This window comes from Mus caroli, chromosome 9, assembly GCF_900094665.2.
Source record: "Mus caroli chromosome 9, CAROLI_EIJ_v1.1, whole genome shotgun sequence".
Taxonomy (NCBI): domain Eukaryota; kingdom Metazoa; phylum Chordata; class Mammalia; order Rodentia; family Muridae; genus Mus; species Mus caroli.
The window spans coordinates 118,770,673-118,798,355 of NC_034578.1; the positions used below are offsets into that span (position 1 = coordinate 118,770,673).

General features: G+C 45.2%; 1 protein-coding gene across 1 annotated transcript in view; it reads left to right on the top strand.

The window, feature by feature from the left end:
• The window catches only part of Lars2 (leucyl-tRNA synthetase 2, mitochondrial), a 92,965-nt gene extending 70,965 nt beyond the window's left edge, over positions 1-22,000 (top strand). Inside the window, exons 14-21 of the mRNA XM_021171924.2 lie at positions 811-948; positions 11,020-11,120; positions 11,511-11,693; positions 13,018-13,187; positions 14,127-14,204; positions 15,062-15,173; positions 18,650-18,777; positions 20,655-22,000. Coding sequence (XP_021027583.1) covers positions 811-948; positions 11,020-11,120; positions 11,511-11,693; positions 13,018-13,187; positions 14,127-14,204; positions 15,062-15,173; positions 18,650-18,777; positions 20,655-20,834 — 1,090 coding nt within the window. The 3' untranslated portion in view covers positions 20,835-22,000. The remainder of the gene's footprint in view (positions 1-810; positions 949-11,019; positions 11,121-11,510; positions 11,694-13,017; positions 13,188-14,126; positions 14,205-15,061; positions 15,174-18,649; positions 18,778-20,654) is intronic.
• Positions 22,001-27,683: the final 5,683 nt, after the last annotated feature.

The following is a 27,683-nucleotide window of genomic DNA, read 5'->3' on the forward strand; positions in this document are numbered from 1 at the left end:
ACCTGGTGAGTACATTAGGGGACAGGAGTAGGAGGAAGTCTGATCTTTGATATCCATGTTGGTCACAAGCATCCAGAAATTGAGGGAGTTACTGGGATGTCTTATAACAGGCCCTAGATAAGTTTCACTCCTTCAGTAAGCCATATTTGTACTTTTGCTGGCTATTGCAAAGCACTTTAAAAATAAGATTGATTTCTGTTTTAAAACGAACATTTAATAGCATGCTAGTTTCTATTATAAATGCTACTATTGCCCTCTACTGGTGAAAATTTTAAAAAATCTAAATAGTCATACTAAAAATTAAATCTAGCCATTCAAATAAACATCCTACAGAGATGCTTTGTTGCTGGTATTTTTTCCTCTTGCTCTTGTTTTATTTAAAAAATTTTTTTTTCTTTTTTAGAGACAGAGTTTTTCTGTGTAGCCCTGGCTCTCCTGGAACTTGCTCTGTAAACCAGTTTGGTCTTGAACTCAGAGATCTGCCTGCTCTGCCTCTCAAGTGCTGGGATTAAAGGTGTGAGCCACCACTGCCTGGCTCAAAAATTAACTTTTTATTACATTTGTTTAGTGTGTGCATGTGCGTGTGCGCTTGTGTGCACATGTGCCGTGAGCCATGCACAGAGGTTAGAGGATGGCTTGTGGTCCAGTCAATGCTTCTCCTTTTCTCACTTATTATGTACATTTTTCTTTTGTTTAAAAAAAAGTAATTTTTTTCTGGCACTAGTATTTTCAAGGGATGAGCACACATAGGTTTAATTTATACAATTGTGGCAAAGAAGACATTAAAATGCCCACTTATCTCTCTCGCAGTCCTTTCGGCTCGGCACTGGCAGACTTCTGGATGCCCGTGGATCTGTACATCGGAGGAAAGGAACATGCTGTCATGCACTTGTTCTATGCACGATTCCTCAGTCATTTTTGCCACGACCAAAAGATGGTGAAGCACAGGTGAGCATTTGTTGTACTTTACAAAACAGTTCTGTTCACAAGCAATAACTGGAAACAGGTATCTGTTGGGAATCAAGATAATTTGTGCATACAAAATAAAATCTGTTTTTCATATATGCTTTAGAGGCCATTGTAGTCTTTACAATTTGAGGTCCATTTACACAAACCTCTTAATCATTTGATGTGAAATCCGGCTTTCATTGAATCTGTCTGTTAAGTAATTTGAGGTTTTTACTTGTAAAGGAAAGAGGAGCACTGTGATGTTATGTGATTCCTGAAGCATCTCACATGCTTGTCACTCTGGGTAAACTGTACCTCTAAGCTTGGCAGAACCATCTCTAGTACATCACTCTAACACTTGTGTATCAGAGCAGAAGATGGCATTGCAAATCCATTGACAGTTTTTCTCCTGCTGGTTTATAATGTGTTCCTCATAGCATTCAAAAGATGCAAGAAAGGGTGGTATACTTTTGTAATCCTAGCACTCAATAGGCCAACACAGAAGGACGGTTGCAAACTTGAGGCTGGTCTTGGCTGCATAGTGAGCTTTAGGCCATATGGAGAGACTGACTCAGGGCCCCAGCCTTTATAGACCCTCTGAAAGATCCCAGCACTTGGGAGGCAGAGGCAGGTGGATTTCTGAGTTCAAAGCCAGCCTGGTCTACAGAGTGAGTTCCTGGACAGCCAGGGCTACACAGAGAAACCCTGTCTCAAAAACCAACCAACCAAACAAAAAATCCCTAGAATTCCAAATGTCACAGAGTCATAAAAACTATCTGCAAGCTGGAGCACGCCTTTAATCCCAGCACTCAGGAGGCAGAGGTAGGTGGATTCCTGAGTTCGAGGCCAGCCTGGTCTACAAAGTGAGTTCCAGGACAGCCAGGGATCTAAACAGAGAAACCCTGTCTCAAAAACCAAAAAAAAAAAAAAAAAAAAAACCAAAAAAACCTATCTGCAGCTAACACAAATCATACCCCTGCCAGAGCATGAGGCAAATCCTAGTCAGATTCTGGGAAACAACCCCAGATCTCCACACCTGGGATTAAAACAAAAACATTCTTATAATACCTTATATAATATTGCTGTGTTTTTTTAAAATAAACCAAAATTAATCACTAAATTACCACTATAAAACCCTGTCTCTAAGAACCAAAAGATAAAAAGTAAATGAACATTCATGCTCCCCACCTCAGTATGGGGAGTAGAACAATATATTACTCATAGCTTGGTGCTCACAGGATGCCCCTTGCCAGTCATATCACCCTTTTCCCTCCATCCTTCCCCAAGAGAACTCCCATAGTAAATTTTAACTACTCATCTCTTTATAAATGTATCACTTCTGACTCCACTGCATTTATTATTATTGTATGTGTGTATGATTGCGGGGAGGGGCTAGTGTGTCACAGCATACATGTAGCAGTCAGAGGACAAGTTTGTGGAATCAGTTTCCTTTTTCACCTTTAGGTTTTGGGGACCAAACTCAGGTCATGAGAATTGTATGGGAAACATCCAATTCTATTTCTCTTCCCTGCATTGATCCTTCTGTGATTAGGATCGTATAGCACATATTCTATTTTGAGATTCAGCCTGGTACCTCCTTCTTTTTCATTGCTGAGCAGCATCCCAGTGTGTGGACTGGAATTTCCATTGCAGAACTTGGACTATATAGCCACAGCAGCAAAGGGGCTCTTCACCTTTGAAGATTTTTTCCATGCTAGTGTTTTTCATTGTATGCATTGCCAATATTTCCTTATTCTTGGCTTATATCTATTGCATCTTTTGATGAGCAGAAATCATTAGTCTAATATAGTAAAACTTAATACTGAGGCTGACGACGGGGTTCTGTAGTAGAGTACGTGCCTAGTGTATACTAGACCCTGGATCCAATCCCCAACACCATGCACACACACACACACACAGATTAACCTTCCCCTCTGTGGCTATTGCTCTTCATGCCTTTGCTCCATCACTGAACAGCTCAGCCTTCTCCCCACTGTTCTGTAATGTCCTCACCATGAATTGATGTGTTACATCCATAGGGCCTGCTAGTGGGCTCTCTGTTCCACACGCTTGCTCTCTGTACTGCTGGTTTGGTATGCACAGCCTTTGTTACTTTAATACACAAGTCTTGGTGTCCATTGTCCTTTGAGGGAAGTCCTCTTCTTTTTCCTTTTTCTCCCAGAGAATCTTTCTCTGGTCACACCTTTGTTTTCTTTGTCAGTTCTAGACTCATCCCGTCAAATTCCAGAGCACACACTGGGCATGTTTCTTTGGTATTGCCCTGGAACCACATTGGCAGCTGCCCTTCCTCATCCCTCTTCTCATGTCTAATCTTAACATCTCAAATAATCTTTTTGTCTGAAATATATCCTTCAGTATGTCTTTTTGTTTTCTTTATTGATGATCCATGTATTTGTTCTTTTCTCTAAAAGTAAATTTATTTCAGCGCCATATTTTCAAACATCTTTTTATTTGTTTGTTTGTTGAGTTAGGGTTTCTCTGTGTAGCTGTCCTGGAACTCATTCTGTAAATCAGGCTAGCCTTGAACTCACAGAGAGAGATCTGTCTGCCTCTGCTTCCCGAGTGTTGGGATTAAAGGTGTGGGCCACACTTCCCGGCCATCCGTTTATTTCCTATCATACTGAGTATTAAACTCAGAGCCTCCTGTACTCTAAACAGTTGAACTACAATGCACTCTGTTCTCAGCCCAAACATCATCCATAGAAGGCTCCTCCTTAGCACAGGGCTCTGAGCTAGCACTTCCCCTCAGCCACAGCTCGTTGTCCTTGTTGCAGTGGTGCATGCCTATAAACCCAGCCCACTGGAAGCAGAAGCAGGTGGGTCTCTGTGTGTTTGAGGCCAGCCTGGTCTATATAGTGAGCTCCAGCCCTGCCAGGGGTACTTGGTGAGATGGAGGTCTGGACTCTGAGCACACATGGTTTCCTCTGAGTGACAGCTCTTTGCTGTCCACACTCCCTCATTGTCTGGCATTTTGAAGTCCACATGCTTTCTGTAAGTGTGGAGTTGTTTATTCTGCTTTGGATTAATATTTTTAAGATTTATTTATTTATGTATATGAGTACTCTGTCTCCATACACAAAAGAAGAGGGCATCAGATCCCATTACTAATGTTTGTGAGCTACCATGTGGTTGTTGGGAATTGAACTCAGGATCTCTGGAAGAGCAGCCAGTGCTCTTAACTGCTGAGCCCTCTCTCCAACCCCAGATACAGGGCTTCTTAACTGTCCCTTCCTCATCCCACCCTCCAATTTTCTTCTTTTGAAACTTTGATTAACTGTATTTAGGCCATTCAGCTTATTAGGCATCTCTCATTTAACCTTTCACATCTTCTCTCTCTCTCTGTGTCTCTCTGTCTCTCTCTCTGTCTCTCTCTCTCTCTCTTTCTCTCTCTCTCTCTCTCTCTCTCTCTGTGTATGTGTGTGTGTGTGTGTGTGTGTGATTGCGCCTTTGTGAGTATATTTGCATCACATCTGTGCAGGAGTCCACCCATTTCAGATCATCTGGAATGAGGTACAGGAAGTTGTGAGCTGTCATGTACGTGCTGGTAGCCAAGTCCAGGTCCTAGAGCAGTAAGCTCTCTTAAGTACTGAGCCATCTCTCTAGCACCCCACTTTCTTTTTAGTATAAATACATTTCAAACCTATCTATTTCCTAAAGTTTATTGAATATAACTTATTTATGTGTGACAGCTAACCCTGTGTCTCAGCTCAGTGTGATCTAACTTGTTACTGTTTTTTGCTGCTCTTAACCATGGCGCATTGTTTTTTAGGAGACAATGATTGTCAGCCAAGTTTATATGTCATGTTTGCTTGTTTATGGGATCTCTTGGTACCTCTGTATAGGCAATTTGTATTAGCTTCCCTCTGTTGCTGGAGAGAACACCGATCCACAACCACCTCAGATTCTCCATCTGAGGTTGTGTGACCATACAAGTAGCATGGATCCAGTCCTAGAACTGTAACAGGATCAGCTTATGTTTGTAGATTTTCAGGAAAGTTTCTTATTTCACCATGGTCAATGAATGTAAGTTTAATGGCTTTTCTGTGCTAACCAACTGTGAGCAGCTTCCTAACGCTTATGTGGCTTCAGTGGCTCCTGCTGTCCTGGAAGGTTTTGGTCTCCAGCTGTCCTATCTAGTCTTTGCCATTCCCTTCTCCGCTCAGGAGTCCCCTAGATTACTTAGAGAAGAAATGGCTAAATAAACTGTGCTTTCTGAGTGTCTGGGATTTTTGTTGTTTCTTTATTCTGCTTTGGTTTTGCCAGCTCAATAACACATTTTAAACAGTGTATTTTATACCATGTGTAGCCTTTTTAGTTATTTTTCTGTTAGGACAATAAATTACAGTCTCCTGTGTGCATGCCGTTAGCAGAATGATCCCAGGTCATCCTATTAAATACCTAAGTACTTACTAAGTACTTACTAAGTACTTACTAGCTCTACAGGAAGTGCACAGCTCCCTTCCAGCTTCCCACCTTCCCTCTGTTATCTGGGCTTTTGTTTCTTTTCATATTCCAGAACAACATAGTATTTTTCTTATCCTACCCCTATGAGTATGTCTTGATGGTGACCTAGAACTGATCCTTTTGTCTCTGTCTCCTAAGTTATGGGCAAGTAACTGTGCCCAACCTGACTGCTCACTTGTGGATGTTACATAAGTAACTGTGCCCAACCTGACTGCTCACTTGTGAATGTTACATATGTAACTGTGCCCAACCTGACTGCTCACTTGTGAATGTTACATATGTAACTGTGCCCAACCTGACTGCTCACTTGTGNACTTGTGAATGTTACATATGTAACTGTGCCCAACCTGACTGCTCACTTGTGAATGTTACATATGTAACTGTGCCCAACCTGACTGCTCACTTGTGGATGTTACGTATACTACCCAGTGTCTTTGATTTTTTTGACTTCATGGAAATTTTGATGGTTTTCTCCATCAGAACATACATATTTCCCATTTTTTATTTCTGCATAGTGTGTCATAATTGATTAAATCATTTACTTATTTTTGTAATATATTATTATTTTTTAAAAGAGTGATGTTTTATTTCTCAGCAAGAAAGGGAAGTATATCATAAGAGTCAGTCCTAACATTGAAATCTTGGGTCAACATAGATAGATAGATAAGTTGATTGATAGAGATATATATTTCCCTACCTTGGGACAGAAGCAGGCAAATCTCTTGAGTTCTAGGCCTTCCAGAGCTGCATAGTGAGAATGTTTTTTAAATGCTTTGTATTACATTTACTTATTAGTTTATGTGTGTGTGCATGAGGGTGGGCCTGTGCTTGTCTGTTTTCTTTGGGGTTCAGAAGACAACTTGCAGTGTTGGTTCTCTCCTCCCACCACGTAGGTCCCTGGGATTGAACTGAGGTCCTCGAGTATCTTCAGGCACTTAGCCATCTTGCCTGCCCTATTTTAAATGGTTTGATAGATAAGAATGTTTGACTTTTGTACATGCCTGGAATCCCACTACTCGGGGGGCAAAGGTAGTAGGATTGGCCCTGTCTCAACCTAAAACTACGTCTATAACTTTCAGATTCTCCATAAAGCAGACAGAGATTTAGCTTCGTTAGAATGAGGGTGCTGGAGGCTCCACCCTTATCCACTCTGCCAGCTCTGGTTAGAACTCTACTGTATGAAAACCATGCTGGGTGCAACTGAGTGCTGAAACTGGCCTTCTGCTTCTTACCCCAGAGACCTTGATGTATGGGAACAACATTTCTGCATCAGAACACTAAAAATTGATATCACTGGGCCCATCAGATAATTAACTAAAATGCTCGTGGTTCAGGACCTGCTACTCAGTCCATTTTGCATTTTGTATCTGTGAAAACAGATTTGCTAGTTGTGGGTTGTGTCCTGTTACTGTCATGGTCTCATGGAAATTTTATGTGTTTTCCTTTTTTCTGTACTCACCACCTGGCCCAGGCCAGCCTAGAACTCTTGTTCTTCCTCCCTCAGTGTTGGGATTATTTATAGTTTGCACCACCACAGCCAGCCATGGGATTATTTATGGTGTGCACCACCACACCCAGCCAGACTTTGGCAGTGATTACATAATAATTTTAAAAAGTAGCCATTTACAGAATATAGTCTGCAAAAAGGAGACCCATGGAGGATCCTGGTAATTTTGGGTGAGGGCAGGCCTCAACTTGGTTTCTTGGTTCTGCATCAGCAGCCACCTGGTGCAGTCAGAGGAGTGGGCAGCTGTCTGTCCAGGGCTTCAGTATTCATTATAAATAACACCAAAAGTAACCTGTCAATCTATGCTTAGAATTTCCTGAGCTTGCTTGCTCTCTTCCTTCTTTCCACCCTTTAAAGGTAGGACAGAGGAGGAACCTGGACTAACCTAGAAACCGTGAAGATTCCAGCACTTGTCTTCCTACTTACACAGGTTATATTTCACTGTTGATAAAAAAATAATAATCTGCCTCCAAGGGGTGCAATTGAAGGGGTCAGGAGAATCTGGGCCACCCTCCTGCTCTTGGAAGACAGTACTGGGATGAAAGAGTCTCTCATTCACATTCTTAGTAGACCACATCTGCCTTTCTAGGAGAATCACATTGGCTCAGAGAAGTCTGCAGAAATGAAGTGCTGCTGAGGCCCAGGGGAGCTTGAGGGACCATAGCCAGGCCACTGAAACTCATGCAGTTTTAAAAACGTTCTACTTATATGGGTGTTTTGCCTGTGTGCATGTCTGTTCACCACATATGTACAGTGCCCCAGGGTCCAGAAGAGGGCATTGGATCCCTGGAACTGGGGTTAAAGACAGTAAGATGTCTTATAGGTGCTGGCAATCACTGGGACAACCAGTGCTCTTAACTACTGAGCCATCTCTCCAGCTCCTACCCCTTTTCCTATGCCAAGTTTTATCATCCCTATTACTAAATCATTTGTCTGAGACAGTGCCTGCTGGGCTGTAACTTGGAGAAGCTGGAGTCTAGATGGACTTTAAAGATCTAGTAGCATAAATGTCAGAGATTGAGACACATTCATTATCAAAGTCTTAGTCCTGGTACAGTGCTGTTCTACAGGAGACCTGCCAATTATGGGAAAGGGGCCTGTGTGGACACCCTTGGGCCCTCACTCAGAAACTGTTTGCAGTAATTTTGAAATAAAAAAGTAAGTGATTCTGGTAGTAGTCAAACTAGTCAGGTGGCAGAGGAGACAGAGTGCTTGGGGGAAGTGGGGCGGCATGCTAGGTGCTGTTTGCATGTCTGTGTTTACACAGATGTCTGTCATGAAGATTCATCAAGGTGTACCTACCCCAGTACTAGTGTACTTATGTGTGACTGTTAAATGCCATTTGACAGTTTTCTTTAAACATAGGAAGGAGAGAGGAGGCGGAAATAGAGACAGTGAGAGGAAGAAGAGGGAGAGGGAAGAAGAGAGGAGAGAGGGAGGAAAAGAGAAAGGGAGAGGAGGGGGAGAGGGAAAGGGAAGAAGAAACAGGGAGAGAGGGAAGAGGAAGACAGAGGGAAAGGGAGGGGGAGAGACAGAGACAGAGAGACAGAGACAGAGAAAGAAGGGAAAGGAAGAGAGGGAGATTTAAAAGCTAGAGTACAGTTCTAAGCAGATACAAATAGCCAGGGTCAGGGTCTGGCTGGCAAGTTGCAATTCTACACATCCCCAGAAGGTGGCAGAGGTGTGTCACTTGGTTATATAAAAAACAAAACCCCAATGATAGATAATAAATAACAGCATTTCTTTTTGAATGTTAACTGTACTTGATTTTTTCCACCTTTGTAAATGTGCCCCATCTCTCACCATTGCTTCTTTTTTATAAAGATTTATTTACTTATTTTACTTTATTTACTTGTTTTAGAACTTTGTCTGCATGCATAGCTGTATACCAGAAGGCAGCATCAGATCCCGTTATAGATGGTTGGGAGCTGCCATGTGGGTGCTGGGAATTGAACTCAGAACCTCTGGGAAGCAGCCGCTGCTCTTGATCACTGAGCCATCTCTCCAGTCTCCCATCATTGTTTCCATCTACTCCTATGCATGTGTTACATGCACATGCGCACACACACAAATACATGCATACTCACTAAAAGCCCTTAGAACAGGACAGTGGGATGCATCTCAGGCAGAACATGTACTTAGCACCTGGACCCTGAGGAAATTATGGTGCAGCATGGGACTGATATACACAAAAATCAGGAATATTCCTGGCCCTCATCTCTCTCACTCTCTTGTCTGCCCCATCTGCTCTCTTGACTCTACTAGAAAATGTCTTCCTCCTTGTTACTACCTACCTGTAGCTGTTGGGCAGGGGCCAGTTGGGCCAGTACTCACCTAAACCAGATAACCCTGAACATGAAGTAAGGATCTTCTGGGATTAGCCTGCAAGACTATCCTGGTTTATAACTTGTGGTTAGGTTTCTGGTTTTCTGATTCCCTGAGTAGGAGCTCCCAATACCTGCCCACCCCTCCCCCCAACCCCATGTCAGTGACGTTGCACCCCAGAGCTAGGATGTTGGAAGGTCTGCCATGGCAGTATAACTGAACGAATCTCTAGCTGTCCAGAGCAGCATGAAACACTTGCATAGGATGGTGTCTGGAATTACTTGCTGAAATGCATCAAGAATCAGGCAGATTCTTAGAAAATAAAATAATATAGGGTAAAGAATTTGAGTGTTTCTTAAGAATAAACCATTTGTAGTGACTGTGGTGGTGCATGCCTTTAATCTCAGCACCCAGGGGACAGAGGTAGGTAGATTTCCGAGTTTAATCTACATAGAGTGTTCCAGTCCAGCCAAGGCTTCAGAACGAGACGCTGTCAGAGGGATTGGGGGAGGTTTGTTGGGGCACAGGCTGGAACAATGAATGGCTCAGCAGTTATGTTCACTGGCTTCTCTTCTGGAGGACCTACTATGCCTGCTGCTGTGCTTCCCCACTATGAGGGTCAAGAACTCTAACCCTCTTCAATCATGAGCCCCAAGTTAAATCCTTTTGTTTATAAGTTGCCTTGTTCATGTTGTTTTCTCATGGTGTCTTAGGGTTTTATTGCTGTGAAGAGACACCCTGACCAAGACGACTCTTATACATGAAACATTTAACTGGGGCTGGCTTATAGGTTCAGAAGTTCAGTCCATTATCAGTGTGACAGGAAGTATAGCAGTGTGCAGGCAGACATGCTGCTGGAGGAGCTGGGGGTTCTATATCTTGATCTGAAGGCAGCAAAAGGGGACTGGAATTCTACACTGGGTGAAGTTTGAGCAAATATAAGATCACAAAGCCCCACTCCCACAGTGTTATCCTTCCTCCAACAAGACCACACCTACTCCAACAAGGCCACACCTCCTAATAGTGCCAATCCCTATGGGCCAAGCATTTAAAGACATGAATCTATGGGAACCAAACCGAATCAAACCACCACGTGATATGTAAGTAACACACATACCAGCTGTTGGTAGCTGTCTCCTTAGAGTGTAATGGCTAGGAAGGACAGGTAGATAATACTTTGATTTTAACAGAAATGACCCATTCCTGTCCAACTCATTAGATTTAAAACTTTAAGACAATCTAAGCAGGTCCTGTGTTAAGGGAAATAGTAAGCACCCTTCACAAGGGCAGCCTTCAGTATTCCCTCTCGGCCCCTCTGTGCTGTGCCTGATGGGCAGCTGACACGGGCTCTGTTTTCATGCAGTCACTTGAACCCATCTTCCCATCCATACCTTGGCAAGTTTTTCTTCCTCCCATCTTATAGGTTGGCAAACTGGATTCCCAGAGCAAGGAAGTGGCTTTTGTGGCTCAGGTAGAAGTTGGTGAGATCCAGGCCTTCCAGATCTGAGTCCTGGGCTCTCTCCTCAGCTCAGTGCAAAGTGGACCTGGCTGCTGCTCTGAGGCCTTCCAGATCTGAGTCCTGGGCTCTCTCCTCAGCTCAGTGCAAAGTGGACCTGGCTGCTGCTCTGACTTAATGTTAACACCATATCCCAGGATCCTATTCTAAGGTGTGGTCCATAGTGATGATTTCTGGATGCCTTGAGTCCTGGCTGCTCCATCTCCCCCTCTCTTTTTTCCCTGTGATCTTTCCTCAGGGAACCTTTCCATAAACTACTGGCCCAAGGCCTCATTAAGGGACAGACATTCCGCCTTCCATCTGGACAGTGTCTGAAGAGGGAGGATATAGATTTCACAGGTAAGGAGGGCCCAATCTGGCTCGGACAGGTAAGAATGAAGGTCTAGAAGCTCTTAGGAAGCTTTTAGTATCTGCTATTGGACCCCACCTGGATGTAAAGTCTAAGATCCTGGTAAGGCCTCTGCAGGCTCTTCTTGGGACTGGTTATACCCTCATACCCAGCCCCATCCTGTGTAACATAGTGTTTGCTTGGACATCTCCACCTGGTCTAGTTTTGTTTGACAGCCCATTGCTAGAGAGAGCCTCAGACTCAGAGCGTGGAGTCTTCCAGGATCTTTGCCCACAGGCCTCGAAGCAAAGTACAAAATATGGAATTTCTACCCTGCCCACTTCCCTGCCAGGACCCAATCAGAATCATGTCTTGTTCTTGAGTACTCTTTTGGCATCTAGGTCCTGCTCCTGTTTGTGCAAAAACAAAAGAGAAGTTAGAGGTGACGTGGGAGAAGATGAGCAAGTCCAAACACAATGGGGTGGACCCTGAGGAGATTGTGGCCCAGTATGGAATTGACACAATCCGGCTCTACATCCTCTTTGCAGCCCCTCCTGAGAAGGACATCTTGTGGGATGTAAAGAGTGAGTCTGCCTGCTTCCTTTACAGGATGCCCTGGGCTCTGAAGGAACTGGGGAAGGAAGTGTTTCTTGCTGGAAACAGTAATGGAGAATTCTAGAAGTCATCTTATCCAGGCTTCTGTCCCTCTCCAAGGCACTAGCTCTCCATTGTTCAGGGGCCTTGGGTCCCTGTGGTGAGAATGGGGGTGGGGGGGATTCCCAGAGTCTGTGCACATTCCCAGTCCTCAATCTACACTTGCTGGTGGTGGGGCCTGGAAATCCACACCACTGCAGGCTCTGTGCCGATGATAATGTGAGGCCTCTGGACAACTGTTTCCTTAAAGACCAACCCTCTGGGCTTACTTAGAACTGCTGAACTACAAAGAGTTCAGTCTTCTTTAACATTCCTTGAAAAGTTTTTCTAGAACAGAGTCCTCCTCCCTCAATCAAGATGATGCCTGGATACTGGGACCACATGCAGCCTACCAGCCACTCCCTGCTGCTTGACTTCCCTCATGAGATTTGTTTCTCCAAAGCTTTGGTTCTGCCGTTATGATCTGCCTGGGGTAGATTTGGGGAGTGAAAGCCAATGACTGTGGGAGGAGTCTGTTTTATCTGAGGATTGGCTGGTTTCTCGCTATGTCTTATAGTGGTGGATCTGGACAGTCATGGCAGATGAAAGCCCTAACAAACTACCTTTAAGTAACAGAGGCAGGACATGCAGAACCCAGGACCCAGGCAGTAGCTCAATTTTCTCCTTTCTACATGGGCAAGTCTCCACATCTGCTTTTCACAAGCCTCCAGCTGTCTCCGCTGTGTCCCCACTCTTGAGAATACACAACCCAGTAGTCAAAGAGTTTAAGCATCTATCTACACCCATACTTATTTGGTCAGCTGTGTGACCCAGAACCACCAGTGACCTGTTCTGCTTCCCCAGGTCAGAACAGTGGTTAGACTCGGTGAACATGTTTGGAATACATAACACACACACCTGGCGAGGTGAGGATCTGTTAGCTGGCTGTGCTGCAGGGCTGTTCCCCAGCATGTTGTGCAGCCACTGCCACTGTCACCTGTCCTCATGAGATCCCAGCTTCACTAGCAGTGGCAACTACCTTTAAGCACCCTGTTAGCCCCAGGCATATCTGTCACAGCAAGTTTGCTGACCCGAAGGCAGTGCGCTAATGCCCATCCCAGGCAGGCAGCAACTGCTGAGCAGCCCTGCTGCCATTGCTCAGGACATCAGAGATCCGGAAAGGAGTAGTGGCTGACTCTGGGAGGACCGTGGGGCTTTGTTTGCTCCCTTCTTATCAGCACACATTTTTGTCTTCTTGATTACCACAAAATGCAGCTGACGCACTCCCTGGAGTGCTAAGATGGCAACAGCGGTTGTGGTCCCTGACAACAAGATTCATCGAGGCAAGGACTTCCGGGACAGTCCCTCAGCCTCAGCTGCTGAACAGCAAGGAGAAAACCAAGGCCCAAAACCTCTGGGAGTACAAAAATGCAGTCATAGCTCAGGTCAGAGTCCGTGGACTGGGCAGTGTGTCACTGCTCGCTCTGAGAGAGCCGTGCTCAGTGGTGCGTGAAGCCTTCATGCTCAAGGGCCACACGAGTTTTCTTAGTGGGGTGTCCCTGTTGCCTTAATTGCCCTCAGTACTTTGGTTGTTTATGAAGGCTTTCTGATTGAAAGAGATGTTCTCAAATAATGGCTGTCCCTCCTACCTGTCATCTTCTTCCACCTGGACCTCAGGAAGACACCTAGTCCCTGTGTCTATGGACTTGACCTACAGGTTAATCCAACCTCGTATCTCTGATGAGCACATTGATGGCACAGCAGGGGGAGTTTATTGTTTGTTTTTGTTTTTGTTTTTGTGACATGAATGTGGCTCTGGGCCTAGCATGCTCACCTAATGGCATTCCTTTATTTCCATCCTTCCTATAGAGGGAGGGAGTCACCAAGGTGAATCTGGGGATCTGAGTGCTGCCTAGTGGTTGCTCTCATACCATGCCTTATCTCTCTGAAACATAGGTCAGATAATTGATGCTGTTTTAACAGCTGTGAACTCTTCACATCTTAAAGATGCAATGGTTGGGAGTGAGCCCTAGGCCTCACTCAGTCTATGGAGAGCGTTCCTGGTTTATATCACCTGCCTCTCAAGTCTTTATGCTGCTTATCAGCTCCTACTCCAGCAACCAGCATTGTCTTCTTAAGCATCTGTTCTGGGAAACAACAGACGTGGATGTGATGTGGAGAGAGAGGCGGTCTTAAGTAGTGGAAACAGCTTGACTTCGAATTTAAAATGTAGTCATTATTCACAGCAGTAAGCACTTTTTTGTTATTTTCAGTTAGCTTTGTTGTTTGGGTTTTGTTCTGTTTGTTTACTATCACTCTTTTTTCTGGAAAGGAATTTTTGAAGAAAGTGAGTTTAAAAACAAAAAATCAATTTTTATCAACAGGTGACTACTCATTTCACAGAGGACTTTGCCCTGAATTCTGTAGTTTCTCAGCTGATGGGACTCAGCAGTGCCCTCTCGGTAAGTAGCTGGGTCTCGCAGAGAGAGGGTGAAAGTGTGGGGAACACTCCCCCCATGGTTACATCCCTATCATACTACTTTAAGGTTTTAAAGGTTGTCTGGGCAGAGCCGTTTTCTTTTTCTGAGACAGGGTCTTACTATGTAGCCCAGGCTAGCCTTCAACTTATGATGATCCTCCTACTTCTGCTTCCTAGCTTCAGGCCTCTTGTAAGAGGCCATGGAGGCCTGAAAAGTTAGACTCCATGTCTGACTGACCAGTTGCAAAGGCATGGCCAGGCTTAGGCCTCTCTGTATTCTAACCTTCTTCCCCTACTGCCTGATTTCCTGAGTGTATTGGGGTGTTTCCTTGACAGCAATACTGTTTGTATCTGCTTAACGTAGATGAGGCAGAATTACTTCCACCGACAAAAAGCGCTGTCTTCTTGAGTGCCGCTCATCTCTTTGCCACATGTTACTCCAGTTTTTCTTGACAAGGGAAGAATTTGTCAATAATTGGTGGATAGAGAGGACCCTCACCTTGGTATTCCACAGTAGAAAATCTCAGGAGACAGTCTGCATTTTCCCCTAGACCACAACACATAGGAAATCTTGCAGAGTGCTTACAAGTTTGACCTTGTTCCTAGAGCAGGTATCCCTCCCTTGTTGAGGCTCAGCCTTGTCATCTGTCAGATCGGGTACAAATGCTGTTGTCAGCACTGGATGTGTGGTTCTGTGAGAGAAGTCTTCTGAACCAAGCAAAGAGGGAATGGCCATTTCTCTCTTACAACCCGCTGAGCCTCTGGATTGTACTTCACTCATTGCCTGTCTTACCCTGCTTATTTGTACCTCAGTCTTAAATGTCCCTTCCTCTTCCTTAGCAAGCCTCTCAGAGAGTGGTTCTCCACAGCCCTGAGTTTGAGGATGCTCTGTGTGCCCTGCTGGTGATGGCTGCCCCCCTGGCCCCTCATGTAACCTCAGAACTCTGGGCAGGTATGTAGAAGTATCCTTGTCTAACTAGTTACTACTACTTTCATTTGTCTAAGCCCACCAAATGTCTGTCAGAGTGCTCTTCATCCCTTAAGGGTTTAGCTGCTCGCTTGTGCTCTCTCTCTCTCTCTCTCTCTGTGTGTGTGTGTGTGTGTGTGTGTGTGTGTGTGTGTGTGTGTGTGCACACGCGCACATGTAAGCTCTTGTATGCATGTATGTGCCATATCTGTGTGTAGAGGTCAGAGGTCAACCTTTGGGTGTCAGTTCTCACCTTTCTCCCTTGTTTTGAGACAGGGTATTGACTACTGTGTAATCCAGGCTAGCTGGCCCAAGAACTACTAGAGATGCTCCTCCTGTCTCCACCTTCTGTCTCCCCATAGCAGCACTCATGAACTACAGATGCTTAGACTACTCTGTCCAACTTTTACATGGGTTTGAGCATCCAAACTCAGGTCATCAAGCTTGCCCGACGACCACTCTTACCCACTCACCCCTAACCTGTCTTCATTGTGAGCTCATGAGCCCCGTCCAGATTTTATCTGTTTTGGTAGCCAAATGTACATCAGGGTCTCCATCCCACCAGACCCTCCAATGGGTTTTGTTTGTTGTTAGAAACTTAGCCCAACTTTATACATGCTAAGTATATGCTCTGCCACTGAGCCACACCCCAGCTTCTGATGGTATATTCATGCAATGTGGATGTTGTTCTTTCAAAAACACTTGAGCAAATTCATTTCTCTGGGAAAGGTCAGCGTGAAGTGCCCCTGCTTCCTGCTCATTTTCTTGGAATTGCCAGGGTTGCTATAAGCAGTGTCAGCACAGACCCAGGGCCTCCTGGCATATGCCGTGGGATCAGCTAGCACAGGCAAGACAGGGGAAAGACAGCTCCATAATGCCACCAGAAGAGGATTGCCAGCCACAGAAACTGACCACCACTTCCAACCCCCTAGCCTTCACTGTGGGCCACCAGGGCAGCCTGGATCCTGTGCTCAGGGTGGGAGTGGAAAGGTTTGTTTTTGTCTTCTGCAGGAAGGTCAGCTCGCCAGAGGTGGGGATGAAAGGAGTTCAGCTGGCCCTGCATGATGGCCCTGGAGGGCAGACCTTTGTCACTAATCTCCTGCACTCAGACCAATCCCATTTTGTTGACCTTTCACCTTGTCTGTGTCTTGGCAGTTGCCATTTACATGTTGGTTATTTTCACTTAGAAGAGCAAAGTGGCAAAAACCTGCACATATGCAGGGTACTAAGCTCCACCCTCACAGCCAGGCTGCACCCACCATTCAGGGAAGCCTGGCTAGGGACCATACCTATAAATAAGCATCCTGATTACTCCGGAAAGTCTGGCCTTCCTTGTTTTTCTAAGTGGAATGTATAACAGCTTCTGTCCAGAACATTTTTATCCGAGATCCTTTCATCTCCTAGGCATCCTGTATGACTTCCATACGGAGGTTTTGGAAACCTTCCCAATACATCTGGGTCACAGGATAAGCCACTACCAGCTCAGCAAATAAAGACATGATTATCTGTTTTCTGTGACCTCCATTTCACTTTAGAGAAGGAAGAAGCCAGAATCGTTTCTGCATTTGCCAAAAGGCTATTAAGTTCATTGTGAAGTATAACAAACAGCTCAGTCCAGGACCGGCTGGGCACCAGGAAGAGGCTAGAACCAGCTTGGCACCAGGAGGAAGCCAGGCCTGCTACTCCTTGGGCCCTGAGGAGCCTTCACTTCCCTCCTGGTAACTGGCAATACCAGTTCACCCCGATATCAGATAGGAAAAAAGCTGCGATGAATGCATGCAGTCCCAGCACAAGGGTCAAGGCAGAGGCCAGAGAATGAAGTGCATCAGCACCACCCAGTGGCCTGTCCACACTCAGGCTTACCTCGGGTCTCTTAGCTTCAGTCTGTAAGAAGAAGCGGAGCTTGCAGTGGGCATAAATGAGCAATTACTAACTCATGGTTCAGTAAGACTGATCCTCTGTGTGTGTGTGCACATGCATTCACACTTGTGTGTTTTCATGGGTGTTTACAATCCTTGTGTCAGACCCAGGATAGTGTTCATGCTAACAAATATTTCTCACTGATCTATATCTCTGGATTTTTTTTTCTTCTAAGTAAAGGAAGCAGAATATGTCACATTTTGGCCCAAAGTTTCTACCTGCTTGCATACATGTACTTTGAATATCCGAAGCCAGTGGTCCCAAACCAATCCCAGTATAAAAATTATTTGAAGGAAAATCCACAAATCAATGGGACAAGGAAGCTTTATGCAACAACTAGGTTTATAAAGTTTACTTTGTGTTTTTGAAGCTAATTTTTTTACATTATAAGCAAAATAAATTACTAGTAAATTTGAAAGCTAAATAGTGGGAAAAATGAAACCTTTCAAAGAAACCAGAAGGCAATTATTGAACTGACTTCACAGCATGGGAAAACTCTATACTTAAATAGCTTTTCAAACTACAAAAGAGCTGTGAGTATAGAGCACTTGCTTAGCACACGCAAAGCCCCAAGTTCATCACCAGCACAACTGTAATGTACACATAAATAGTATATATAAAAGCAATAAATTTCTTATGAAAACCTATAAAACATTGCCTCTAGAAGAAAGGGAGGACCTTGAGGTACGTCCTAGTGGTAGAGCACACACTTGGCATGCTTGAGGCCCTGGTTTCCATTCCTGGTTCTAAATGGAAAGAAAAGCCTCAGCAGTCCAGGGAAGAAGACTGGAAAGGGTTAATAGCATGCCCCCTTCTGTGTCCCACCCTGAGCCAAAGCTCTGTCCATGAGTGGCATCCAGTGAGGCAAGACTATGTAGCAGGGTGGGAGTGCTCAGTTCCCAAGAAGGCTGAGAGCATCCTCCTCTCTAGTACACTCTATGTGAGAAGAGCTGGGGACAAGATTTTCAGACCACAGATACTCATGGCAGGAGACACTTGTGAGGACAGCCTGTACTTGGGGTCTGTTCTCAGAATGGCATTCCTTCTCCAGCAATGGGGGTAGCCCCAAGACATGGCAACCTTGCTTTTCCACTCATTTCAGACTCCCTTGTCCATTCATCCTCACATCCCTGCATGCTGTTCAAAGAAAGGCTGACTGAACCCTGGGATCACAGACCAGCTGTAGGAAGAGGTCAGCCCCTCCCTGTTCACCAGCACACCACGTGATCCTCAGGCCCTAAGCAGTCTTGATTTCTACCCCATTGATCAGCCATACAGTCATAAGAGTGTCAAATGGGAAAAAGTTTTAAAATTTACAAGAAATCTCTGATATTGGCACAAGAACCCAATGCAGAAGCCCACAAAACAGAAAGCACAAATACTACTCAGGGTGGCCAGTCCACAACATTATGGAAAAAGTCATTCATGGCGTCCCTTGCCTCCTCAAAAGGCCCTAAGCCAAGGGCAGAACCTTGCACCTTGTTCACAAATTGCCCCTGTGTGTTCAGAGTGGCCTGACCTTCTGTGCCTTGGTGTTGCAGGCCTGACACTGGTACCAAGCAAGCTCTGTGACCATTATGCCTGGGATGCTGGTGTGATGCTTCAGGCCTGGCCCACTGTGGACTCACAGTTCCTTCAGAAACCTGACATGGTGCAGATGGCTGTTCTGGTGAGTGCCACCCAGAAGGCCTGACTGTGATCTACAGACTATTGCTCTCCTACCAGTGACCCAACAACCCAGCCACCGGCCAGCCCTTCCTCCTTACCAAGCCCACAGCACAGAGGTCTATGTTCCCCTTTGTGCCTGCAGTGTATCCCAGAAGCATGTAAGCTTCAACTCTCAGGGCCTGGAGGGACTAGAAAGGGGAAACACCAGTCCCATCTGCCTTAATGGCTCCCAGGTCTTCCAGCTGCATTTGGGAGCATCGGGGTGGGCTTAGGGGGACACAGTGGGGACACACATAGAAGGTAACAGTAAAGAATCCCTCTGTTGTGCTGAGGAAATGGCTTGATGGTTAAGAGCACTGGATGTTCTTCCAGAGGATGTGAGTTTGGTGCCCAGCATCCACATGGTGGCTCACAGCCATCTGTAACTACAGTTCCCTGGGCTCCAACACCCTCTTCTAGATCCTCTGGCACCAAGCATGCATGTGGTGCACAAATATACATGCAGGCAGACTTTCCACTCACATGAAATAAAAAAAAATTATGTCAAACATATCTCACTAAAGCTACATAAACCTCTTTTCTTGGTAAACTGTACCATTTTCAATATATAAGAGAAAAATTGTAGGAGAAATTCAAGCATTTTGTTTGGTTTTGTTTTGCTTTTTTTTTTTTTTTTTTTTTTTTTTTTTTTTTTTTTGAGACAAGGTTTCCCTGTGCCCTGGCTATCCCGGAAACTTGCTCTGTAGACCCAGCTGGTCTCAAACTCATGGAAATTCTCCTGCCTCTGCCTCCTGAGTGCTGGGATTAAAGCATGCACCACCATGCCCAGCCCAAAATTCAAATTTTAGTTTCATTTTGTTTTTAGGTTCTGGGGTTGAAAGTAGAGCCCAGTGCATTCTAGTCAAGTGGTGTCCTGCTGAGCTGCACTTCCAGTCCTCCTCTTACTTTTTACTTTTAGACCCGGTCTCAGTAAATTGCCCAAGCTGACCTTGAGCTTGACCTGTAACCTACACTAGCCCCTGGCTATCCTGTTGCCTCAGCCTCCAAGCTATTTGGAATTACAGACCTGTGCCAAGAGGCCCAGCAAGAATTGGGTTTGTTTGTTTGTTTGTTTTCCCCTTAAAACTTTTTATGTAAAAACTAGATCCCTGTTTGTTCCCTCTATGCAGTTTCCATTTGTTTAAATTGAGACAAAATATGATGGCCTGTCAATGGCTTATGTGGCAGAAGATGAAGAGGCCAGGATAGGTTTTTTTTCATCTGATCCTCTGGATGGCAGGAGGACTAGAAGTAGGTCATTTCATCCCAGTGTGATTTTCCTTGTCTTATTCTACAGGAATACCCCATTCTTAGTTAAGGAAACAAGCTCAAAGAAGTGACTTACCCATGTCCAGTCCTGACTCTAGGCCAGGCCTAGTGCTAGGTTCTGGGGCTACAGGTCAAACAAAAGCCGGGCACAGTGGTTTACTCTAATCTCAGCACTTGAGAATCTGAAGTAGGTAGACAGCGCTAAGTCTGATGCTAGCCAGGGCTATATGATAACACTTTGTCTCAACAAAAACAAAATTCCAGTGGAACAACAGGGTTCCTATCTTCATGGATCTTAAAGTCCAGAGAGACAGAAGAAAACAAAAGAAGGAAAAGAATAAACATGAACATATGTGCTGTGGAAAGTGCCAGCATTACATTCCACCCTGGAGGCTGAGAAGCAGTAAATCTCCTGAAGGCTAGCCAGCAAGCCTGGCCCCGCTGTACCTGTGCCAAACCTGGACCACAGGAAGCCCATGCTCAGAAAGAATGCTTAGCATGAGTCTGAGCACCCTCACAGCCTGCCTCCCTGTGGACTCCCCTCACTCTTTCTGTTCTTTCTCTCCTCAGATCAACAACAAGGCCTGTGGCAAGATCCCTGTACCCCAGTATGTTGCCCAGGACCAGGACAAAGTCCATGAACTTGTTCTCCAGAGCGAGCTAGGCATGAAGCTGCTGCAGGGGAGAAGCATCAGGAAGGCCTTCCTCTCCCCCAGGACTGCCCTCATCAACTTCTTGGTGCAGGAGTGACCAGGGCTTCCAGGACCCTCCTTCTCTGTCCAGATCAAGGGAAGGAGTGTTAACGTGGAAAAAAAGGCAAATGTCAGGGACATTGGCCTTTGTGCCAGGACCAACTGGAGTCAGCAGGAGGCTTGTGTGCTGAAGTCTGGACCTAGATGAGAATGTATGGTGCGCAAAGAGGAACTAGGGGAGAAGATTCATTCAGTTGTCCCATACCCCTCCACTCCCACTCAGGGTATGAAGCTACCAGAGATGCTGCCGGGTTGGGACAAGAAGTAGAAAAGGAGCAGGCAAGGCTAACAAGCAGCCAGGAGCTTTTGCACCAACAATGGTGCTGTCTCTGTACTTCTCAGGAGTCATGCAGACTACGGAGCCACTTAGGCTTGGGATCTGCACAATAGTCAGGCGTACAGATGGTGGTAGCTGGGCTTTTGGCTTACAGGACAGATAAAACTGTTCAACTGTGGAACTAAGCATGAACACCAGCATCTCTACAAATTGTTCTGCATATGTCTCCAGCACCTTTCAACTGTGTCACACAGGTCTCTTCCACTCCAGCAGGGAGGCCTGTTCTGAGTTTAATGTATGCTCTGGGATAGGGCAGACTGCATCATAGCCACAGTTTCAACATGCAGAGTGTGCTCTGTGGTGAGTGGAACCTTGTTCTAAGTTGTTGATCCTCACCAGAGCCCCATCATAGCCCCCTGAGGGGTTTGAACCCCAGGTGGCTCACATGGGCCCCTAGATAGTGACACCACTGTCATCCATTTGGCTCCCCAGAGTGTCACTAGCAAAAGCAAGTTCATCAGAGAAGAACAGAACTGTTGCTTCCTGGGTGTCACCTCCTGTGTGAGAGACAGATAAATCATAGCAGGTGTGTACCCAGACTACCAGTAAATGAGGAAAAGCTGACTTTATGTGGGTCATCAGTAAAATGCTATTACAGACATGGCCTGAGCAAGGGTTTAATACTAAGTTGTGGAAGAACTGAGAAGAAATTAGACATCTCAGGATGGCTGAAGCTCTGTATCTGTAATTTGAAATCACCCAAAAGTGGCTGTAATGTCGTCTGCCTTCAGATGCCTTTAAATGTCATAAACATATCACTGTAAATGTAACTTTTATTCTCCTGAAGTGATTGTCCTCTCAGAGGCTCACTGCCTCAGTCTGCTAACCTAGGCCTAGTCTGAAATCTTCTAGCCTCCATACAATTTAGGCCTAAAATATTTTTAGCCTCTGAGACCCTTTCTTGTTCTTTCTGAGCTCTGGCTGACTGATTCAATCCAGCTGTTGTGGCTCAAACTCCTCCCCAAACTGACTGATTCAATCTGGCTTCTCTCTCTGCCTCTCCTGAATCACTCTGCTTGACCTCAAACTAACTCTAAGCAATCTGTTCTAGTCTTCTGGCTCCTTCTCATTCTCTGTTGTTGATTTTTTTTTTCTGTTTTCACCTATATCTAGCTTGTGTCTCCAGTGTCTTTTATCATCACAGGCCCTGGCTCTGTGCTACCTCCCTAGAATACCTGTGGTTCATCACCTTCAGCTCACACTCCATTCAGACAATGCTCACTTAGGCCTACAAGCAAGGGAGAGGCTTAAGTACAAGGTCTTTAAGCTTGATACTGTGCCTGGTCTCAATGCCTAGAAATTCCAACTTAATTGTCACTATCATAAAGGATTTTAAAATTTTTTACAAGTGAGAACCTAGCATGTCCAGGTCCTAGGTTCCATCTCCAACCTGAGAAAAGCAAGGCAACTTTACCAAAGAAACTAATTACATACTTGTATTCCCAATATGTGAGAAGCTGAGGCAGGAGGATCGTGAGTTTAAAGCCATCCTTGGTTACATGAGACTCTGTCTCAAAGAAGAACTACCAGGGATCCTAATGGACAACAAAGGTTGAAAACCATTGAATTAATAAATGTTGTGAACCATAATTTCTACCCAGTCCTTTCTCCTTCATTTTCATCTCATCTGGGATAAGTTTAGCCCAGTACCATGAGGAAGTAGAATTGGAAGAGATTAGGACTAGAAGGGAAGGCAGGGCTACAACTCTAGAGAGGTGATTTAAGAGGATCCTCAAGACACAAATGACAGTCCCATGACACACAGGAAGCACATAAGGGTTAAAGTGAGGGGTTTTTGTTTTTGTTTGTTTTTCTGTTTTGTGTTTTCCTAGAATAAGCTTAGTGGCCTTGATGTCCTTTAGTTGGGTGTCATTTGTCCTAAACAGTGGGCCAGTAAAGTTTGTAGGCTGCTGGGATGACACAATGGGTATTGGAGAACATTCTTTCCAAGAGGATGAAACTTAGAAAAACAAGCTCATTGGTACTTCCTAGGAAGCAGTAGATATGGTAGAACATTTGGACAGAAAATTGCTCCCTGTGGAGTACATGGGGTGGGGTGTGATCTGAGTCAGAAACTCATTATCTTGGTTAGTTTCCATCAAAACCCTAGAGGGTAGGGATTATTCTCATGAATATGAAGAAACTCAGGCTCAGTAATTTGCTTAGTTTTCAAAGTTAATTCAAGGAAGAGGCCGGTGTAAACTCTCATTTGGCTTCTCTTAATGCTGCCCTGCTGGGTCACAGGCCTTCACTGAAATGCCCATCTTGATTGATATGACAGCACGATGAGATAGTAGCCTTTCCAGCAGTCTGGAAACTGCTGAACTCCCTCATGAGGAACGAGTCAGTCTGGGAAACACAACAGTAGTGCCTGCTCTGCTGGACAGATGGAGCCCGGGGCTTGGTTCTACAGGGCCTGGTAAAAGGTTGTTGCTAGCTCCTGGGAGAGTCAAGCTCCAAGAGGATGGAGGTTATTTGTGTTGGGGAAGTAGATGAAGAGAATTTGTGAGCAAGAAAAATTATGCCCAATGTGAATCTTGCCAGAGTGGGCATATGCCAAAGAAAATGAAACGGACTCCAAGAACAAAACACTAAATGAGGCAGTAGACTGCCCAGGAATTCCTCCTCCCAGCTAGAGTACACTCCTTCAGAGAACAGGTCATTACAAATATAAGCAGTGGAAGAAAAGGCAGCCAACTAAAGACAGTTTTTACAATTGTGACATGGAAATTTTCTCATAACTAGAAGCAAGATACCCTAGACAATGTGACCCTAACCTTTTGAGTCAGCCTTGCTCTACAGCCCAAGTTGTCCTGAAACGGATAGATCTTCCTGCTTCATCCTCCTGAGTACTGGAATTTCAGATAAGCATCACCATATTTTTAAACTTTTATTCATGTGTATGTGTGTCTGTGCGCCAACTTGTCTGTATGTATACCAGAACCCAGAAGAGGATGTTGGATTCCCTGGAACTAGAGTTACAGGTGGTTGTGAGCCTTCCTATATGGGTGTGGGGAACTGAACCGAAGTCCTCTGTAAGAGCAGCAAGTTCTTTTTAACTACTGAGCTATCTCTCCACCCCTACAAATCACTTGATGAGGGTCTTTCTGTTTACAATTTTGCATTTTCTCTTCTTTTTCCTTTTTTTTTTTTTTTTTTTTTTTTTTTTGGGGGGGGAGCATGTAGTATTTCAATAATAGAGAAGATATAAATATATGTAAAGTTGGCTCAATGTGGTGGTGCATGCCTAAAATCCCAGCATTGGGAAGCCTAGGCAGAAAGATGGCTGAAGCCTCCTGGGATACTAAATGAATGAAGAAAACAAGTATGGTGTGACAATGATACACATGAATTAAGAGCCTGGCCCTCGTATTTATCTTCTGTGTCAGGGTGTCCTGCTCTCTGGGAATATGGGTACAGTTAAGGAATATTTCTTCCTTTGTGTGAAACGGAATCCAGAGAGTCACAGCAACACTTGAAGTCAGCATTGGTCTAGGTACTAGGTCTGAATAGAAAGGGGGGCTTCTTCTAGGCTAGCCTTGTGATCTTAAAGAAGGTGCTCATGTGTCCGTAGTGAGCAAGGCCCTCCTGCCTCCAGCCCTCCCCTAGCCATCAAGACTGTAGATAACTCAGCCTGTGACAAGACCTGTTCCCATAGGTTTTGACTGGCTTGAGACCACAGCAGTATAGTGAGCTCTCCTGAAATCCCCACTCCACAAATATCCCACTATGGAACCTTTTGCAGAATCCTTGGGCTGCTTTGGGAGCTCGAGTGGAAGGACTGAAAAGTGGGAATCAGTCACACCCTGCATAGCTCATGGGAAGGTGGAGGGGAGCCCAGGGAGAAGAGCAAGCAGAACAACAGCTACTTGCTTCGTGGGAGGCCCATATCCAGGCTGATGAGTTCAAAAAATGGAATCTGAGATGACCAGCAGTGAACAAGTAGGGATGACCCTGTAAGGCAGCAGAGGCCAGGCCGGGCCTGAGACAAAGGCCTCAGATCCAAGTCTGACTTCCCAGAGTTGACCCCTCACCCTGGCCAACATCCTTGGAGAAGAAAAATAGGTACATGAGTAATGAGGCCCTGAGGGAGGAGGCCAGGCCTGCTGGAACTCAGCACCTATGACTTACTTCCCTGACCCACACACCCCGAACCTAAATTCCAGTTTTTGTTTAGCTTCTGGAAGAACACAGCTAAGCCAGTAGGCTCTTAGTGTGGAGATGCTGTGGACTGTGAACCCTGCTGGCAGCAGCAGCAGCAATGTTTTCTGTAGTGGTGCCAGGTTGGTCTTCATCACATAGCCTTGCTTAAGACCATACAGAGGAGAAGGCAGAGCCATAGTTCCAACTTGCTCCACTACTTTATAGAGCTAGCCTGCACCCTCAGGGTTTCCCAAGGCAGACCTGATGTCTAGGTTCTCTCATGTTCCCAAGCTACCCTAGGAACTGCTGAGTGGACGTTTCTGAACCTATGACTAAGAAAGTTGGTTACTCTTGATAAACAACCTAGCTTGGTACACATGAACCTGAGACTCACCAGTCTGAGGAATCATTACTCCTGGCAGACAAATCGGTTTCCCCTGAGAACTGTCACCAGGACTCACACATCAGGAAGTAACCCTGGCTTGACTGCACATACTGAGAAAAGTTTGTGGAAGGGGAAGCTGAAGAGGTGGACCTAGGACATCCTTTCCACAGACATTGAAGAGACTATCTGGGATTCCTTAGGCATGGCCTGCTCTGGAATTAGGAGATTGGATCCTAAGAGAGGAATCTCCTTTCATGGGCGTATTGAGACACAGGGGTTGGGATGAGAAGTGTTGGTGGCACTGCACTGGAAAGAGGAGGCAGGCTACATCGCACAAGGTTACTCCTCAAGAGTAAGGACAAGTTCTTTCCACTAGAGGGGTTTTGTCAAGTGGCATTGGGCAGAATTCCCCACCATACTAAAGATCACAAACAAGCTGATCTAAACACTGGGAGCTTAAGTATCACCAGCGTTCCCTTCGTTAGTAACCAACCGAGATGTCAGTCAATATTGTTTCCAGGAAATAGTTTCCTTTAAGTACAAGCATCTAGACATCAGCTCTTGGCATCTAGACAGTGGTTACTTCATTAGTTCTTGCGACTCCATAGCTACACTAATCTAGCAGTCTGCTTGTGCCTCCTTTGTCAGTCAGTTATCCTCAGGCTTAAAAAATTGGTATCTGGGATGGAGAGATGGCTCAGCAGTTAAGAGCACCTACTGCTCTTCCCGAGGTCTTGAGTTCATTTCCCAGCAACCACATGGTGGCTCACAACCATCTGTAATGAGATTCAATGCCCTCTTCTGATGTGTCTGAAGATAGAGACAGTATAGTCACGACATAAAACAAATAAATCATTTTTTTAAAATATTGGTATCTGCGGGCTAGAGAACTGCTTTGGTGGTTTAAAAAGCTTGCCGCTCTTGCAGTGAACCTGTGTTTGATTCCTAGCACTCATGTCAAGTGACACAACTACCTGTGACTTCAGCTCCAGGGATCTAGTTTGTGGCCCCTGAGGACACCTGTACTCATCACCTCATGCAAGTGCGTGCACATACATACATACATACATACATACATACAGCATTGGTATCAATGCTTAATTCCACTGTCTCACACAGCAAGTACCATTCCTGACAACCTAACTCTCTGGAGGAGCGAATGGGGTGAGGGGCTCTGCTCCATAAATCCCACCATGCTGGCGGGTGTGAAATCCTGGCTTTTGAGGTTGCTGAAGATATTGGAGTGGCCTACCAAGAAGTGGGAAGGTGGAAAGCCAGAGGAGATTGGGAACTAGATTTCAAATTACACATAGTCCTCTTGCCTACTTCCTCTTGGCAAGAGTTGAGTCATAAGAGGTCAGTCAGTTTGAATGGAGCCAGGCAGCTGCTCCCAGAAACAGTGCTGCCCTAGAGAGGGAGACTTCATCCCTGAGCTGAAAAGGCGGTCCTCAGCCCCGTAGGAGAGGAGGGCCCTAGTTCTGCCACGTGACCATTCTTAATTGTCTGCTTGTTTATCAATGTCTTTAGTTATCTTGTAAGTATCTAAAGGCTCTGCTGACACTGCTTAACAAACACCTCCTGAGTGACAGTCATGTACCTTCTAAATCTGTGAGAGCGGCTGACTGTGGTCTGAAATAGCTGTACAATCAGAGTCCTTTGCTGTCTGCCAAACTGGGCTACCAGCCCTTTGTTCTGGCTTAGATCCCATTCCCTATCCCACAGTGATGTGCAATATAGACGTTCTTTGTGCTGATCTTGGCACCAAGGGTTAGCTCTTTGATCCCCAATCCTCCCTGTCTTCCACGAGACCCACATACTGGTTTATGTAGATAATAATTCAGAGTGCAAGGACTTTTGAAAGTTATGGAGATGCCCTGCAGGAAAACTAGGGGCTCTTTCAGATTTCTATTTCTGAAGGAGCATGACTGTTCATATAAGGTAGAAATGGGTCACTCTTTTGAGTGCCTTTATGTGTTCTGGTT